The 17,646-nt window shown below is 39.5% G+C and overlaps 1 protein-coding gene and 1 long non-coding RNA gene across 2 annotated transcripts; both read right to left on the reverse strand.

Moving 5' to 3' along the window:
• Positions 1–5,163: 5,163 nt before the first annotated feature.
• LOC131220739 (uncharacterized) lies at positions 5,164–6,894 on the reverse strand. Its single transcript, XR_009158804.1, has 3 exons — positions 5,934–6,894; positions 5,317–5,361; positions 5,164–5,220 (listed from the first exon to the last, which is right to left on the reverse strand). It is a non-coding gene; the product is annotated as an uncharacterized LOC131220739 (long non-coding RNA).
• A 2,882-nt stretch (positions 6,895–9,776) lies between these two features.
• LOC131220738 (probable nucleolar protein 5-2) lies at positions 9,777–15,655 on the reverse strand. The gene is made up of 9 exons (XM_058215553.1): positions 15,505–15,655; positions 15,300–15,341; positions 14,383–14,562; positions 14,110–14,274; positions 13,029–13,229; positions 12,647–12,943; positions 11,639–11,839; positions 11,409–11,543; positions 9,777–10,532 (listed from the first exon to the last, which is right to left on the reverse strand). The coding sequence occupies exons 1-9, from the start codon at positions 15,580–15,582 to the stop codon at positions 10,143–10,145; spliced, it is 1,689 nt and encodes a 562-aa protein (XP_058071536.1). The 5' UTR covers positions 15,583–15,655; the 3' UTR covers positions 9,777–10,142.
• Between the last annotated feature and the right edge of the window lie 1,991 nt (positions 15,656–17,646).

A 17,646-nucleotide genomic window follows, 5' to 3' on the forward strand; every position in this document is an offset into this window, starting at 1 on the left:
TAATTTAATGTGCCAAGTTTGTCTGTCAAAGCACTTAAGTTCGAAGTCGACTCATATGACTTCAATCTAGAATTAAAATTCGAACTCACGGGTTTAAACGAAGCCCGTGTTGGGGAAGATGATGATTTGACTCTTGGGTCAGAGGATTCCCTCAAAAGGTTCGAAACAAAGGCAAATGCCGCTACAAAAAATTTTGAAATTATAATTTTGGGATCCCCTGAGCTCCCTTGGGAGGTCCTTACCTCAGGAATATATACCGAGGATGATAGAATTCTTGAAACCAAGACTGTCTAACTTTGCATTTGCCTACGAAGAGTTGCGTGGGGTCGATGAAGAGTTGGTTGTGCACAATCTGCCAATGAAGCCCGAAATGAAGCCAGTCAAGCATAAAATCCAAGAAAGGAACTAGAGTGGGCCTTGAAGGTTCACGAAGAAGTCACCAAGCAGTACAATAAAGGGTTATTGGTAGTCTTCAACTACTTGTAATAGCTTGCAAACATTGTACCAGTTTTAAAGAAAGATGACAAAGTAAGGATGTGCATCGACTTCTGAGACCTAAACAAAGCCTGTCTAAAGGATGACTTCTTGCTACCTCACATTGACAATTTAGTTGACAACACAGCATGACATGAAATTTTCTCATTTATGGATGATTTCTCTGACTATAATCAAATCAGGATGGCCATTGAGGATTGTGAGAAGACCTCTTTCATCACACCTTGGATAACTTTCTACTGCTAGGTTATGCCGTCTGGATTGAAGAATGTCGGAGCTACATATCAACAAGACATGATCGCCTTATATCAATGACATGATGAACAATGAGATGGAAGTATATGTGGACGACATGATCGTTAAATTTCGCACAATCGAATGACACTTTAAAGATGTTAAAAACTCTTCAATTGGTTGGAAAAGTTCAAGCTTTGCCTCAACCCACATAAATGCATATTCAGCACAATTGGGGGTAAACTGTTAGGCTTCATCGTTAACGAGGATGGTATCAGGGTCGATGCAACCAAAACAAGAGTCATCATCGAGATGCCACCTCCAAGGATTGAGTAGGAAAATTGGGGATTCCTCGGCCGATTACAGTACATTAGTCAATTTATCGCTTAGCTCACCCACATTTGTGAGCTCATATTCAAGCTTATAAGGAACAACTCACCAGGAATGGAATGATGACCGTCAAGTCACCTTTGACAAAACCAAGAGACATCTGCTAAATCCCCTAGTACTAATGTCGCCTACACTCGGTAGACCATTACTGATCTACATATCAATTGCAGCAGAAGCAATCAAATGTGTTATTGGCCAACACGACGACTTAGGAAGAAAAGAGCGAGCGATTTATTATTTAAGCCGGAGATTCACCGACTATGAGTCAAGGTATTCAACTTCAGAGAAGTATTGCCTCACTCTAGTATGGGCAACTCAATGGCTTCATCAATACATGGTCGCCCATCCAATTCTTTTACTCGCCCACATGGACCCATTAAGGTACTTGTTTTAAAATCCAGCACTAACAAACAATCACGAAGTGGTGGGCAGGGTGGGTGCAGACGAGCTGCTCAATCGAGATGAACAACAAAATTGGTGGATGTCAAGTTGGGATTGTCGAGTGCGAGAGATGAGGGAGGGAGTGGGGGAGAGAGAGAGAGGAGTGCCCTGATGGTGGTGGCGGCACTGGTGGGTGGTTGTCGAGCTTGGGAGAGGAGAAGGTCAGACCGACAAGTAGGTTAGATTAGATTTAGTTTTTTCTTACACACACTACTTGAACCCGAGTCGAGTCAAGACAGAGTTGGTTTTTGGGTTGAATCGAGTCAACGAGTGACCCGAACTCGACTTTGTTTGAGTTTGGACTAAATGAAGTCTACTCGGTTTGGATCGACTAACCCACTTGGTTTGGGTTGAGTCGGGTTGGGTCTGAACGAGTTACCAGGTGACCTAAACTCGACTTTGTTTGAGTTTGGACTGAGCAAAGTTTACTCAGTTTGGATCAACTCACTCACTCAGTTTGGGTTGAGTCGGGTTTGAACGAGTCGAGTCACTCCGCGCCCAGCTTTATCTTCCATAATGGGAGATTTTCGAGACCATCTTAATATCAATGGATTGGGTGGGTGCCGGACAAGCTAAGTGCACGGTTGTCATGGCCAGTGCGCAAATACTCCAAACCCACAACAAATTTCGGATAAAAAATTAAAAAATAATAATTTATACTCTGCCTGTGTGATAGATAATACGCAGTAGCAATCACCATATTACATGATTGGCATGCAAATCAAACTAAAGTGCCCATATATTGGGTCCCAGTATATATCATGAACCAAAAATTACTGGCTTTTTATTATCTACCAACATCTACTAGATGGCGGAAAAAATGGAAAGCAATCGTCTAATTTCAACAAACATACATCCAAAAATTAAGGGTTAGGATTATTAAAAGAATCCTGTTTTGGGGCTTACAAGGTTACAATTTCTTATGCCTGCATATCAAGTGTCATGCTTGGCCTGTAAACTCCTCTAAAATCAATGAACATCCTTGGACGGCCTACAACCTAAATTTGCACCAAGCAGAAAATCCTAGCCACTATTTCTAATCAACCACCCATCAAAGGACAATCAATACATTTTCTGATCCATAAGTCCTTCAATTGGATGGTCCAGATGAACAGGTGTCCTAAATAGAAAGTTTGCTTCGAAAATCAGGCTTCGAAAACTGAAGCTGCCAATTTGAGGATGGAATGTGAACCGTTGAAAAATGTTCTACAATCATTTACACAATGATGATCAGAATCTATTCAGTGCATGCCTTTTTTCCCTTCTCCCCTATACATGTGGGACCCATCTTTCCATGGTCCACCAATCCAATTGGCCTCGAAAATCTCCCATATCAGAAGAATTCTATTCCGATCCAACTAGTGGCAATGGCCAGCATATAGACACAAGAATTAGGCAACAAACCCACAATCCAAAGAAAAAAAATGGTCACTACTGGAAAACTGGGAAAAGGCTATGGATAAAATATTTATGGTCACCGTTAAAATCCGTAGCATGATTGTAGCTATTTGTACCGTAGGCTTAGGTCTTGAAGATATAGCTACGGATTAAACTATAAGTATGGACAAAATTCGTAGCCATACTTTGGTAGCTTTAAAGTACATAAAGTTACAGATTATATCTGTAGCTACAAGTGTTAAGATAACCGTAGCAATAGGCTAAAAATTAGTAACAGCTACGGTTTCCAGGAAAAGACCTACAGTCAATAGCCGTAGCAGCTACCTGTTTTTCAAAATACAAATCTAAAAATATATTTAATAATGGTATCTCTTACCATTGTAGTATGTGCCCCAATAGATCAACTCATATACGCTAATACAGATAAATACTTAATGGCTAAATCATTCATTCATTCAATTAAATACAATTATTTATTTTAATCCATTCACAAAAGTACAATACCAACGTAATAATTATATGTATATTTAAAGTTCTCATTGACAGCAAGATCGAATGCCTTCTCGTAGCCGAATAACTTCTCAACAATCGCAGGCGAGAACTCCATGTATGTGCCTCTACTGGTTATCGATTTACCATCAACTAACACCCTATTCTCAACTTCGCTTTGATCTAAAAGCTTACTGCACATGGCTGAAAATCAATTTCATCATACAAACAATGTAGTCATATGAAAAAGCTATGCTCCAAAACTGAAGAACTAAATTATAAAGAAAGACGACGACGAGATGACATAAAAAAGAAAAACAATACTCAGGAGCATGCACTGATCTTCTCATTTCTGAACAAGCAAAATCTGCAACAGCCAAAGACAAAATAAACATTTAGCTATTCAAAAATACCGATTAACATGGGTATAGCAATACCAACTAAATTCGCGGAAACAGAATAGATCAACCATTTTAGCTAAATTAAGATTTCACTCAACCTATGATTTGTCAGTTCCTTGGATGGATAAAAGTTCAACAAAATGTGTAAAGAAGACAGTCCCCAAGGAAACTTTCTAAAGAGTGTGAGAGAACAGCAAAAGTACAAGGAAGATAGGTAAAATAAAATTACAATAATCAAGTATTTCTGATATTTGAAAATCTATTTGCTGTATTTGAATTGCAGTAGATCTTTTCATATTGACAGTCTATTTTATGATGAGGTCTAGTCCATTGGAAATTTGGAATGAACCCTCATCAAAATGGTCCACCAATCAACATATCTTACAAAGAAAAGCTAGGGAGCATTTGAGAACATTCGTGCCACTCTTCATTTAGAAGGCAGTTTAACTCCCATCCTACAAAGCTAAGGCTGAATAAATTTGACAGCAGCACACCTTAATTGATATCACAAGATGACCTCCATTTTTCAAAAAATATGAGGCATTCAAAGCTAAGATCCTCGCCTGCAGAAAATAGTAGAGAAAAAAAATGCTTATCAAACCATGCTGCGTAAAGATCCAATCAATGACTAGGAAACCATACTGGTTATTTATGGAGAATGTCCAATTATTGGAGTGTCCATCATGTGGGGCCCACCTTCAAGCCCATTCCACTAAAAAATCACTATGATAGGATGTGATATCATTGATTTGAGACTTGACAGCGTTTAGTCCCTCGTCATTACTCGGCTAAGTCAACCCCAATTTTCAATTTTGACTCACAATGCTGAGCCGGATTGGATCCAACTGAGTTCAAGTCTTAAAACCTTGGATGTCATAATAATCTAATCCACAGAGAAAATATGAATGATCCATGGTGATTATACTAGAAAGTTCCAATCATTGGCATGAACAGTTCATGTAGCGCCCACTTTGATAGCCTACTCTAAAAAATCACTTTCATCCAGTGATAGAATCACCCGGTAAATAGATGGCTAGGGAAAGCAAAGAAACCACATTGATGAAAGTGAAAAAGCTCTGATAATTGATATGGGACCATCCATCATGTAGGGTCCATTTTGCTTGTCAATGGTTTGGAAAATGGGCAGTCAATATTATTATAGACAAGGTTTAAACCTTGACCTATTAAGTCATGCATACTACAACACCAGTTGCAGATGCAATTAGGCAATGATATGCTCAAAATTTTGTGCATACATGTCAAAAGTTGTGAAGGCCCACCTTTCCATGTCGAAGGAATTGCGAACTTCTTTACCAATTAGCAATTGCAAACTGCCATCCAACCACCTCACGAACCACGCATTGCTTTCATACTGCAAAACCAAACTTCATCAACATGCAGCAAGTGTGCAGCAGTTAATGCTAAAATGCAAAATGTCAAAGACAATCCATATGTCAACAATATATACCTTCAGGTTGCTCAGCATTTTCACAGTAGCAGGATTAAAATACAGCTGCATAGAAGAAAATTTAGGTAATTAGATAGCAGGCAAAGAAACAGGTAGGAAGCGGGACTGGGAGCCAGAGTCCAATGCACAGTATAATCAGGTTATCAGTTTCAAATGTAAACAAGTAGAAATAGGTAGGAAGCAGGACTGGGAGCCAGAGTCCAATGCGCAATTCAAAGACGGAGCAGCACCTAGTTAGAAGGATCCTGCTGATTACTATAAGCCAGGAGAAGTGGGAATTAGGATAGAAACTGTCCATAATATAGCTAATTAGTGGATGGATGTGAAAGTTGATGGGATAGGATGCTCTCACATGTTAAAACCGGGAGGAAAAAAATAGATGGATGTTGAAATTCACATACAACCGTCGCATGTAATCATTTCTCATCTGTCTACCAAATGGGCCACAAGAAAATATACAAACGCAATACCCACTGGCTTTGGATGTGCTTCATATCTCCCTGTAGGATGCAGATGGCTATATAAAAAATTCTTGTCCTTCCCTGTACAGCGATAGAATAGATGCTCAGTTGAGCTACAGAATGCCAGTACAGGTAGAAAGAATTTGTTCTACGTACCAGAAGGTGGAAATACGTGGAAAATTGGGCTTATAGCATAGACATATGCAGAGCTTCCATAGTAACCTTCAATGTTAGACCAGAATCTATTTAATCCCTTCCCATGAAGAGAAGACCTGGAAAAAAATTCAGTCAAGTATTCATTCAAAATTAGAACTCAATCAAGCATGAGAATCACAGAATGGTTATAGATTCAATAGAGAACTAATGATTACTGATTAATCTAATATGCCAACAAAGACTAAACAATCGTTACCATGTCTACCACTTGATCTTCAAGCTTGACAAACGGCATGGTACAGTAACCCATGTCAATGTATTGGAATACCTGTATTGACTAATTACCACATGAACATGAATGTGATTTCAAAGAAGCTAAGCTACAATATAACATGTTTCATAAACTCAAAAATTATAACAGCTTCAGAAAATGGGAAAAAAAAATGATAAAACTCACCTTGAAGCCCTTCTCCCTCATCCTTTACCCGGGCTTGGGACCAGCAATGCAAGGAGTTGCATTGGCGGATTTAAAAAAGGGCTTAAGGTCCATTTGGTTTGAGATAAATTTATATTCATAAACACCAATGTGATGACCAAATGGAGCCTAAGACTATAAATATGTTCAAATATAGAGTACAAAATTCATGCAAAGTATAAATATCGATGAACTACAGAGTACCAAAAAAAAAAAAAACAAGCCAAACATCATATAGAGTAACTAGAAAATACATGCAGACTAGAAATATGTTGAACTATAGAGTACCAAATTAGTTCAGAATTAGAAAAAGAACAAGTCAAACATCATATAGAGTAACTAGGAAAAAAAAAACACCACGTAAGCCCCAACCAAGCCCCACTTAAGTCAAATTACTATATGTTCAATTATATAGTACTATATTTGTTCAAATTATTCGAATCTCAATGAGTCCTCACCCCATTGCACAAATGATCCTGGACCGGCCTCTCCAAGTGTAGATGCGAATCCATCTTCTTTCCACAAAAGAGCGCCAAGGTGTTAGCATTGGGATTTAATTAAGAAATGGTAAGAAATGGTAATCTTTTTCCTTTTATTTTTGGGACAGACTAGTCAATTTGCATTCAGAGATACCTCTATACTCAATTTGGGGTGTTTTCAAACTCAAAACCCTCTATCCTATGCTGGCCATTGTTTTTCAACCATAAATTGAAACACATTGCCTTTTGGTGTCCCATGTAATGAACCTCTGGTTAAAGTCTGTAGTTGGCAAAACTAATCAGACCCGGACTTTTGGTTTTACAATCTCAGGGAGGAATGTCAAATGAACTGTACAACACAATTGCACGTATAACAGATAGAATATATGAAGGTATCTATATCAGCACGACTAATATTATTTTGCTTTTATATTTGAGCTACCATTTTGTGCATGAATCTAAGGCTCTTATAAATTCCAGAATGCATTGACTTCTCTGCAGGAATTGCAATTGGGGGTGACGTGTTTCTGGGCTCAACTCTATCTGATCATGTCCTATGGTTTAACAACATTCCACAAGTAATTTTCTTGCTTATGTAATTTTCTCTCTCTTGGTAGTTTCTTTAGACAAGCAGCAACCCATATTTCTAATTGCTTCTCCATTCTTAGTGAAGAAGATTCTGTTTACGTTTTCTCAACTTTGCTGAAATTTAGTCTTAAAATCATACCTTGTTAGCAAAAATGTGCCTAATATATCAACTCTAGGCCCTATGTAAGGTTGAACCAGGAAAATAAAAATAAAAATCTTCTTATCAAATTTAAGCCCTGTAGGCTGCTCTCAAAGAGATGTATTTTTACTTCTAAATGCTTGACATCAATCATTATAACCTGATTACAATTCCAATCCCTCAAATTTCCTTCAAGTGTTCAATCCTAATCCTGAGTCAAGATCTAACATTGCAGCTTGAACTTGAGGATACAAATCTTACTTAGTTTTCATCTAAATTTGACATTGGACCAAGATCTGTGAAATTCTACTCATGGCAACTTGGTTAACTGAGTAGTTGAGTACCCAACTATCATACTCATATCCTTAAGTACTTAGGTAACAATAAGGGTGATGGATAGCCCTTCCTCAGGACTTGCGATACAGGTCTACTGGAATTTTGAACTTTAGAGCTGTTAGTTATTTAGAATAGTTGTACTAAGTGGGCAACAAGGAAATTTGTGAGATTGTTAGGGAGGTATTTTCACATGATTTTAGGTATCAATAGAAACTAGTAACTGGCCCTTGCAGTACCCATGTCCTGAGGATTGGCAATCTTTTCCACACTCAATACCCGCATGCCTACTCAAAAACACCAAGCCTAAAATAGAGAGGAAAGTATGCATGTCCTAGCTCTAAAATTCAGCAACTCCACAAGATATCCAGCCACCACAAAAACACCAAGCCTCACCTATCATATACTCTGCTATATAGCCAAAGACATGAAAAGTTAAAATAAAATAAATAAAATAAAAATAAAAATAAAAAATAAAAAAATAAAAAAACCTACATGGTAGAGTAAGAAGACCCAATACGATCTGGGCCACCACATCTAGCTAGCACACTCTCAACCAGACAAGCCAAACTGAGAACAACAGGAGGATTTCAAATCCATGGCCCAAAGCATTATTAGTAAACTCTGTGGACGTACATCTATTGCAGCCATTTAATTGGCCTCCAAGAAGCTTTTAATGGTGAGGCATTTTATCTAAAACACATACATAGGGGATTGAACTCCCCCAACCGAACATTCATAGGGGCCACAAAAACCCTAAGAAGGTTCAAGTGGTTGCCATTTCCATCCCAACTGTCCCTCGGGGTGTGGCCCAATTCATGCTCATTGCCGCAAGCATCAGCACAAACCCCAAATCTATGAACTCCCTCAAACCCCCAATCAATCTAATCAATACCCCCTTAAATCCCAAATCCATTTCCCAAAAAAAAAAAAGGACAGAAATATGAATATTCAAAAGAGAAAGAAGAAGATAATCGGTCTTGCATACCTAAAATGGACGCAGATTATGGCGTGAGAAAGGGGAGTCTTCATGAGATTGAGAGAGAGGGGATGGTTAGGGAAAGAAGAGGGGTTCATGAGAGGGGAGTATTCATGAGAGGGTTCGGGAGATCGAGAGAGAGAAAAGGGACGTGCGGGAGATCTAAAGCGACGCAGATTTGGGTTTTTTTCTCCGGAGTGGAGGGAGAGATGAAATTTTAGAAAGTTCGTGAGAGGGGGAAGGAGATAAAGGGCAGCGCGGGCTGGGTTTCCTCAAATTTTCCTGCTACAGTTTTAGACCGTAGCTAAAAGCCCTCTAGCCATAACCGTTGTTACATCCTTCACAACCCCTCCACGTTCGCACAAGTCTGACAGGTTCTGGACGAACGATCTTGTCAAAGGCTTTGTGGGATCCATCGTGATGCATTTGATATATCCACTTCATCCATTAATTTTGTATTTTTTTTAATAGAAAATGACCCCAAAATCTAGGTAAATCGAAGGTCCAATTGAACCACACCATCGATCAATGGTACGTATATAATCTCCACTGTTTCCTACCGTGTGGTCCACTTGAGTCTTTGATCTACTTCCTTTTTTGGGCTCTTGCCCTAAAATGATCTTTCAAAACAGATATATGTATTAGATGGAGCACACATTTTAATGGGCCTCGTAGAGTCCCTTATGGAACTGCCACATGTTGTAGGTACGTGTGGTGGCATTAGCTTTTAGCTACGGTTTTCTCATTTTTAACTACAGTTTTAAGTCGTAGTAAGATAGATACGGTGTATATCCGTAGCTAAAAACTAGCATGGTCCGTAGCCTTTGATAGTTTTTTTGGTAGTCGGTGATTAGCTCAAACAGATGGGGTCTTCCAATCCCAAAAACTACTTGCAACATCTACAGCAGGGCCCATACCTAACAACAAAACACTTGCCTTTGAATGCCATGTCTAAAACAAGAGACTACCAAAACACATTCATGAAATTCCACCAATGTTCTAACTGTTCCTCCAACCATTTCTTCTGCAATTTCTCACTATGGTGAGAGCAAGAATATCTGAAGACAATAACTTAAAAACTCCCAAGCCAACATATTTATCCAAACGCTAATACGGTAAAGGAGATTTTACAAAGCTCACCGTCCTGGTGCCTAAATACTCAAAAATTGTTGGGCTCTTGCTCCATGCAGAAACCCCTCGTTCACACCCTGCAACGTCACTCACTCTTCTTTTCCTTCTTCCTTTTCTCTTTCTTACTTCGTGTTTCAGCTTCTTGTTCCTCAACCTGGACGCTCGCTGCTCCATCCTCTGCTTCCTCGTGCTTTCTCTTCTTCTTCTTCTTCTCCTTCTTAGTTTTTGCTTCTACCTCTTCATGTTCCACATTAGCATCCTCAGCGGACTCTGCCTGCTTCTTCTTCTTCTTCTTCTTCTCCTTCTTGTCCTCTTCTTCCTTTTCCCCTTCTCCTGCCTCTTCGGGCTGTGAGGGCTCTGCTTCTTTATGCTTCCTCTTCTTAGAGGGCGACGTCTCTTCCAGCTCTTCAGCTGGTTTCTCTGCTGCTAGTTCTACAGATTTCCCGAGTACTGAATCAGCTGCGGCGTTGTAGGTCTGCACATGCAAGCAAATGACCATATTGTGTTTAATTGACCATGAATGTAGTATTGAGTTCAATGCCATGTTCCAAAAAAGAAAGATAATGTTAAGAGTTGCAACCATTACAGGGAGGTATGTTGGAGGTGTACAATACATTTGGATTTCCAGATTGTACAAGTGGGGCACATGATGCAGCAATGCAAAATGTGGGGATGATGGGACTGTGGATGGCCTATGCACCAAAACCCCTAGATTTGAAAGACCTAGCAATAGCATATTTGGGCATTGATTGCTTGAATGGAACAATTGCCACATTTTTCTTTTTATCCATGCTTCGTTGACCACATATTGAAAGGTGAAGGATTATTGAATCTGGGAAATTTTTGATGCATTGACCTTCCCATGATGGGGCCCACAGATTTGAAGGTTTCACCCAGCAATGGGCACACTTAAACAAACAAAAAACCCAAACAATACTGTGCAATCGCTCAACTGAAGCATTGGATAATAACCCTATTATATGATGCTAGTGGCTGTTATGTAAAGGAAGAAAAGGAGAATGGCCTGTAAAAAAGAAAAGGGCAAAAGAAATGTGCAGCCCACAAGGATTAAAAATGTTGCACCTGACATTGTCTTTACTCATTCATAATTGACGAACGATCACAGTTTGAGGCTACAACCCCCCTTTTCTTCCCTTCAAAATATGCACCAACACTATCATTTTGGCACTTAAAAATTATCATATATTTCAACGGCAAAATGGGTACTAAAAAAGGGTCGAAGGGTTGGACCACAATTCTAATGTAGGTGATGTTCCTCATTATAATGTTACTGAAAAATAACGACCATTTCGCCTACCTTCGAAAAGATAACTTTCCAAAATACACATACCTTGGCAGCTGTTATCAATGCCCCTGCACCCTTCTTTCGATCTTTGTCATAAAATTCAAGCTTGGGCTTGCCTTTAGTTGACCCAGCAGAGCGACCCAACTCCCTCCCTTCAAGATTCCTCAACCGGGCTTCAAGCTACACGTGAAAATTTCACAGCAGCAATTACTTTCCAGTATAATAAAACAGAACGAGAGAAGAACATATCATGGCTGAGGGTTCGTATGCTTTACCTTCAATCTATTCTCAAGTCCCATAGTGTTGTCTTGACCATCTCCCAAAGCATCATATCGAATAGCAAGCGCAGTCTTTGCAGCTAAAGATCGAGAAATTTTTCCCTTGAGTTTTGGGGGTGCCTGACCAATTAGGGATGCGTGGAAGATGAGCCCGTATTTTGGAGTAGCATGCTTTGTCTTCAAAGCTCTGAAAAGTGCCTACGAATATGATAATTATAAACAGAACATGTTATTCTCAAGCATATAACCAAAGTAAAACACAGCCCATGTAATGTACACTGCAATGGCATTTCATGATACGTGTTTACATGGATCGGAGAGGACAAGAAAATCTAGAGCATGGAAGTAGCTGTTAGAAATATGAGCATTACTTTCCCTGGTTTCTTTCAACCATGAGCCTTATGTGATGCACCACAATATATGGGTATTGCTCCACAAAATAAGCCAGTGGATGGATCTTAATGATCGGCATATCTGTGCACATTACAACATCCCAAGGGAGATTTATAATTTTATGCAACTGTGTTGTACCCATGCATGTATGCAGGCCAGTTGTTACAGTAAGGATAATTATAAAAAATAAAAAAGAAAAGAAAGATACAAAATCAAACATGAATCAAATCCCTCTTTAGACCTAAAGAAACAGTCCATAAGGTTCAAGCGGGGAAGTATTCAATGATCAGTCAAGAAACTTGCTTTGCCCAGCAAAGTATACATGTTGATGTGGCCATCTTTGGTGATCCACACCATTCATATGGGTGGACCACTCTCCTAGCCATCCAACTGAGCCACACCATAAATGTAAATTGTTGGTTGTAATTGTCCATTTGCAAGCCACCATTGCACGAGTAAGATCATCTACCGGGGAGATAATGCTGCATTGGCATCTAGTACTCCCATGATGGGACCCACCAGATGAACGGCTGAAATTAACAAAAGAGAGGCCAATCTATTGGGTAAGACATAAAAACCATTTTCTTTCAAAGAAGCATCAAATAAACATACCTTCTCTGCACCAAGAATCTGAACTGTGCTTCCAGGTTGCTTTGCCAAGTTCAACAAGCTACCACCATGAGCAATGAGGCGAGCTCCAACAAGCTCTCCAACAAGGGCAGTCAGATTAGGGGCAATCGTGTTCATTCTGCTCCTCAAGTAATCATAGAGCTGAGCTCTATACTCTGGAAGGGCTAACACTTGGTCACAAAGGGCTTTAATATTTGCCAAATCAAGATCACTAACTTCGGTTCCCATTGATATCACTGCTGCCTCTTTTAGAGCTGTCTCGGCCTCTTCGGACAATATCTGTAGAAACAAACCAAAAATTTAGAAGTAACGAACATTTAAAAGCAACTCTAGTGTGATAGAGAAAAGAAGTTGACTGGCCCACCTCGGAGAAATCAAGGCCCACTGCATTCACACGGTTGCCCATTAGCATCACAACCTTGGCATACTGGATATTGTCTGTTACAATCTTTGCAAGCTCTGGGAAATGCCAGCCATACCATTCACGGACCCTCATCGCATATGTATTGAGCTCTTTGTCAAGATCATCCAACAAGCCAATGGCCTGAATGATCATCGTATCAACCTGGAGAAGTGTACAAAACAACATTAGACATTAGTTACGGTATTTATACAGTGAATCCAAAGATGACTCAGATAAATACACCAAATGCAAATATCAAACATATAAGAAAAAAGGTCCAATTTGAGCTCGATAACAGTCCCTCCCTCCCTCTGTATATCCATCTACCCATCTAACTATCACAAAAACAAGCATTAAATGCTACCTATCCATTAGGGCAACGAATATGCCATTATAGGTACAAGAGATGTCCTCAATACACCATTATTAGCTAGAGAGTCTACAATCAAGTTTGTAGCTCTATGAATTATGGCAAAAGTGGACCCATTCTACCCTAATATCAACAACATCATCATCACCATCCAAGCCTCATCCCAACTAACTGGGGTTGGACCCCAAGAAGAACTTCACTTGCAACAAAACTTCTCTTCTAATGGAGCCCACCCAACAAAGAGACCCAGAAATAGAAAATCTCAAGTCACTTTCCACCAGAGGGTAACCATTGAAAGATTCATGAATGAGATTAATGCCCATGACGAAAGCTCCCAACTCAGCTCTATTCGAACAGCGAACGCGGATGGGGCTAGATAAACCTATTCTTACTATACAATGCTCTCGCAAACACCCATTCGATTCCTAAAGGCCTGGGGTTCCCAATGGAGCACTCGCTGATAGTGGGTTTAACTCAACTTCTTCCTTTGGTTATCTTCCAAACTTATTGACAGTGCCCCACCAATTTCTTATGAGCTCCAATATAGAAACACCATGAAACAGGAAGGTAATTACCATTTGGACATCTCAACTTCATTGAACTAACCATTCAATGGTACATCTAACTTCAGCACTAAGTGGAAACGTTGAGTCATATGAAAACGATTTTCACCTTATCAGGGCTGAATTTTAGCTTGTATCTTGATAGGCTGTGTGACAAACCCAAGCTCATTGGAGCCAAGTCTTGTACAGCAAGCCCAGATATGAGTTCGGTCAACTGACTTCTAACCCCCCTCATCAGCTCCATTACAGCATTGTTGTGAAGACATTCTATTTGCTGCAAGGGGAAAAAAGAAGCAATTAATCACAATACAATAAAATAACAAAAGATCCCATATAGCTGTCAAATAACTGAATGCTTTCAGTAAGCTGTTTGCTAACTGACCAATTTTTCTTTTATCGCATTTCCTAGCTTTGAATCAGCGACAGCTAACATTTCTCCTTCACAGTGAGTGCGCAGAAATTTGCGAAGACCCTTGCTAGGCTTGCTATCAATCAATAAAGTGGCTGCTGATAAGGCTTCCGAGGTGTTCTCAAACTTGGTAAAAGCTTTCAGCTTCACCACCTGATGTTGATGAAACAATAAATGCACATAAGATTCCGAAGAAAAGGGTGAACAAAGTTTTGAGAAACAGACATGAAACAACAGGGAACTTGGGTCAGAAAAGGTTCTGCTGGTCAGTGATATCTATCATACTTCAGAAGTCCAAAGCATGTGTCTGCAAGAGGATTGAGAACCCTTCGGCCACCTCTCTTCGTGGCATACGCGCAAACATGGCAAATGCACACAAGATCCCTTCATTAGATGAGCCCTATTACCTGACCCAAAATCGAGCCAGTTTGCCCATCACAAAGGCTACTAACGAATGCAAGCAAGCCAGCCGGCCATTTATCATATACATCTTGCCTGCATGATGAGACTGGACTGATTTCTGGGTCAGTGCATGATCATGGTGGGGGCCTACCTCATGAATGGCTCAGATCTAGCACATAGCAGCAATGAGGATCGAAAATCCTATAGGTACATATATCCTTAGCAGGGCATATTAGACTTAGCAAATGTTTTAATAGAATTTAAATATCTATAAAGAAGCCAAGCTTCACAATATCCATCCAAATTTATTGGTTTCTCAAGATATAAATCCTGCTGATGGCATATTTCTCCATAGTTACACTTGCACTTCTCAAAAATGATTAATTACAACAAAAACTAATCTTATATAACAATGTAGGAAATTGATTGAACTGAAAAAAGGAACGTTTAAATGCAATAACCAGCAGCATAAAGATAGTATATCTGACCTGTCTAGCCGATTCAGATGTAGCAAATTCCTTCCACAAGTCCTGCAACATGTTATGAATAATGAGAAAACCTTTATATGCAATCAATACAAATTTGCACGCTCACATCCACTGCAATGATTGCAAAATTGGACAACCCGTGCACAGTAATGAATTATTTGGAAAATAACTAAGAAAAAAAAAGAAAAAGAGAATGGTTGCATACCTCAACTTTTGAAAGCTTCCCCTCATCTAACACTTTGAATAGGGCAAATCCCGCAGGGGTTTCGAATAGCACGAGCATGTTTAATCAATCAACCTAACCAGGCACCTGAAACACACCCAAAAGAAGAACTTGACATATTACAACAATATAACCCACAAACTACGCGAATCTGATAGGCTTACATGTATTAGCTATGAATCAACCCGTCACAAGAGTTGACCACATACTGAATGGCCAGTCCCCTAATCAGATTGTTGATGTTCCTAACTCCAGTTTAAAGGATATTTGCTAATGGAAACTGAATAGCTGAATACATTTCAAGTTAACCATCCACTTGATAACCATCACTATATAGTACTTCTTACAACCCATTTACAGTGGGACCCACTTCTTGGGTTGTTCAGAAGTATGGCACTTGTATATTGGTTGTGTGCATAGAAATGGATAGTTTATTCTGCCAACGTACAGTGTAATTCTTCTTAATCATTTTTTAATTTTATTATCATTTTTTCCAGTGAAAGGTGGGAACACACTACCACATGTAATTGTGTTCATATAAAAAACTCAGATACATCAAAGGAGGGAGGAACAGAGACTTTGCCCCTCCGGATAGACCTGATAGAGTTCTATGCACTAAACCAGAAGGAATTCTATACACAATTTACTCTTAGACCCAATCCACCATGGAGACCGTACTTTTATCTATCCTTATGTTTTTTGTTTTTTTTTTTTTGAGAGGCTTTATCTATCCATATGTTACTTAATCGACTACGATTGATGCCTTCTACACGCCTCAGAAGCTCTGACTCTGACAAACCTTCCCTCCTACATAGCCACTTCCCAAGTGGGCCAGCCCATCTGCCTCCAAGTTGAACTCCCAAAAGATATGATTCAACAGTAAGAAAATATGAGCTATTTTTCCATCACCCATTTGTACCAAAACAACCACAGATGAGAAAAATCTCTCTACAGACGAGAAAAAATCTCTCCAAACTATCTACAACAGTCATAGAGTCACTCTCTATATTTAAATTTTGTTGCAGCACGGTAAGCTAGCAGTTCAAAGGGCAATACCTGGTCATTTCTATTTAAAAAAAATAAATTTTAATAAATTTAAAAAAACTACTTTGAAGAACTAAAATGAGATATTTCCCCCATTTTCACTCGAGAAAATACTACTACTTTTTGCGTTACACATGAATCTGTTTTCTGCAATCAATCAAAAGCTACAGAAAAGCTAAGCATAAAGAGAAAGCAAAGGAGAGAGAGAGAGAGAGAGAGAGAGAGAGAGAGAGAGAGATGCTTGCCCGGAGAGGAAAAGGAGCTTTCTGCAGCAAAAACCCTAAGAACACCGTTTTATGTTCTGAGGACGATGGCAGGAGAGCAGAGCTTCGCTCTTTGTTCCACACGAGGGGAGACTGGAAAGGGTTTAGGGCTTTAGGACGGTAGGATGAAATATTGAAATCACACGTACCATCCTCGGCCCGATTATAACTCAATAGTTTCCTCGGGTTTTCAGTTTGGACCACTGGGGCCATCATCGAGTGATCCAGACTGTTCATATTTTGGATCCCACCGTCGATGGGATATTCTCAGTGAAATATTTCTCTAAAAGACATTCTTTACCTTTATACGTGTGGCTTATAAATAGACGGTTGAGAATAGAAATGCAGCAACGGTCTACATTCAGATAAAAAAAAGGTGGCCGGTCGGTGGAAAACACCATCCAGCGTAGGACATTCTTAGGTGATGGTCCTTTAAAAGCGGGGGCACACCAAATCGATGACGTGGTATCATGGCCAGAAACGGATTGGCTACTCCCCTGCCACATCCATGCCTTTCGTACATTTTTACATATCATTTGAGGGCTTGATCCTAAAAATTAGAGGGATATGAATATCAAGTGGACCACACCACAGAAAACAATAGTGATTGGATATCCACAATTTAAATCCTCCCAAGGCCCACTTTACTGTTTATTTGAAATCCAATCTATTGATTAGGTCATAAAGACCTAGATGAAGGGAAAAAACAAATATCAGCTTGATCCAAAACTTCGATGGTTCCCAAAAAGTTTTTAATGGTCAAAGTTTATTCAACACTGTTTCCTGTAATGTGGTCCAATTGAGATTGGGATATATT

The sequence above is a fragment of the Magnolia sinica genome, chromosome 12 (genome assembly GCF_029962835.1).
Source record: "Magnolia sinica isolate HGM2019 chromosome 12, MsV1, whole genome shotgun sequence".
Lineage (NCBI taxonomy): Eukaryota > Viridiplantae > Streptophyta > Magnoliopsida > Magnoliales > Magnoliaceae > Magnolia > Magnolia sinica.

What these genes read in the sequence shown, in the direction of transcription:
- LOC131220738 (XM_058215553.1), bottom strand. Translation starts at nt 15,582, where the DNA reads ATGCTCGTGCTATTCGAAACCCCTGCGGGATTTGCCCTATTCAAAGTG. An exon ending in AGATTCTTGGTGCAGAGAAG is followed by an intron (nt 11,840 to 12,646) that starts GTATGTTTATTT and finishes TCATATTCGTAG; the next exon opens with GCACTTTTCAGAGCTTTGAA. An exon ending in GACTTGAGAATAGATTGAAG is followed by an intron (nt 11,544 to 11,638) that starts GTAAAGCATACG and finishes TTTCACGTGTAG; the next exon opens with CTTGAAGCCCGGTTGAGGAA.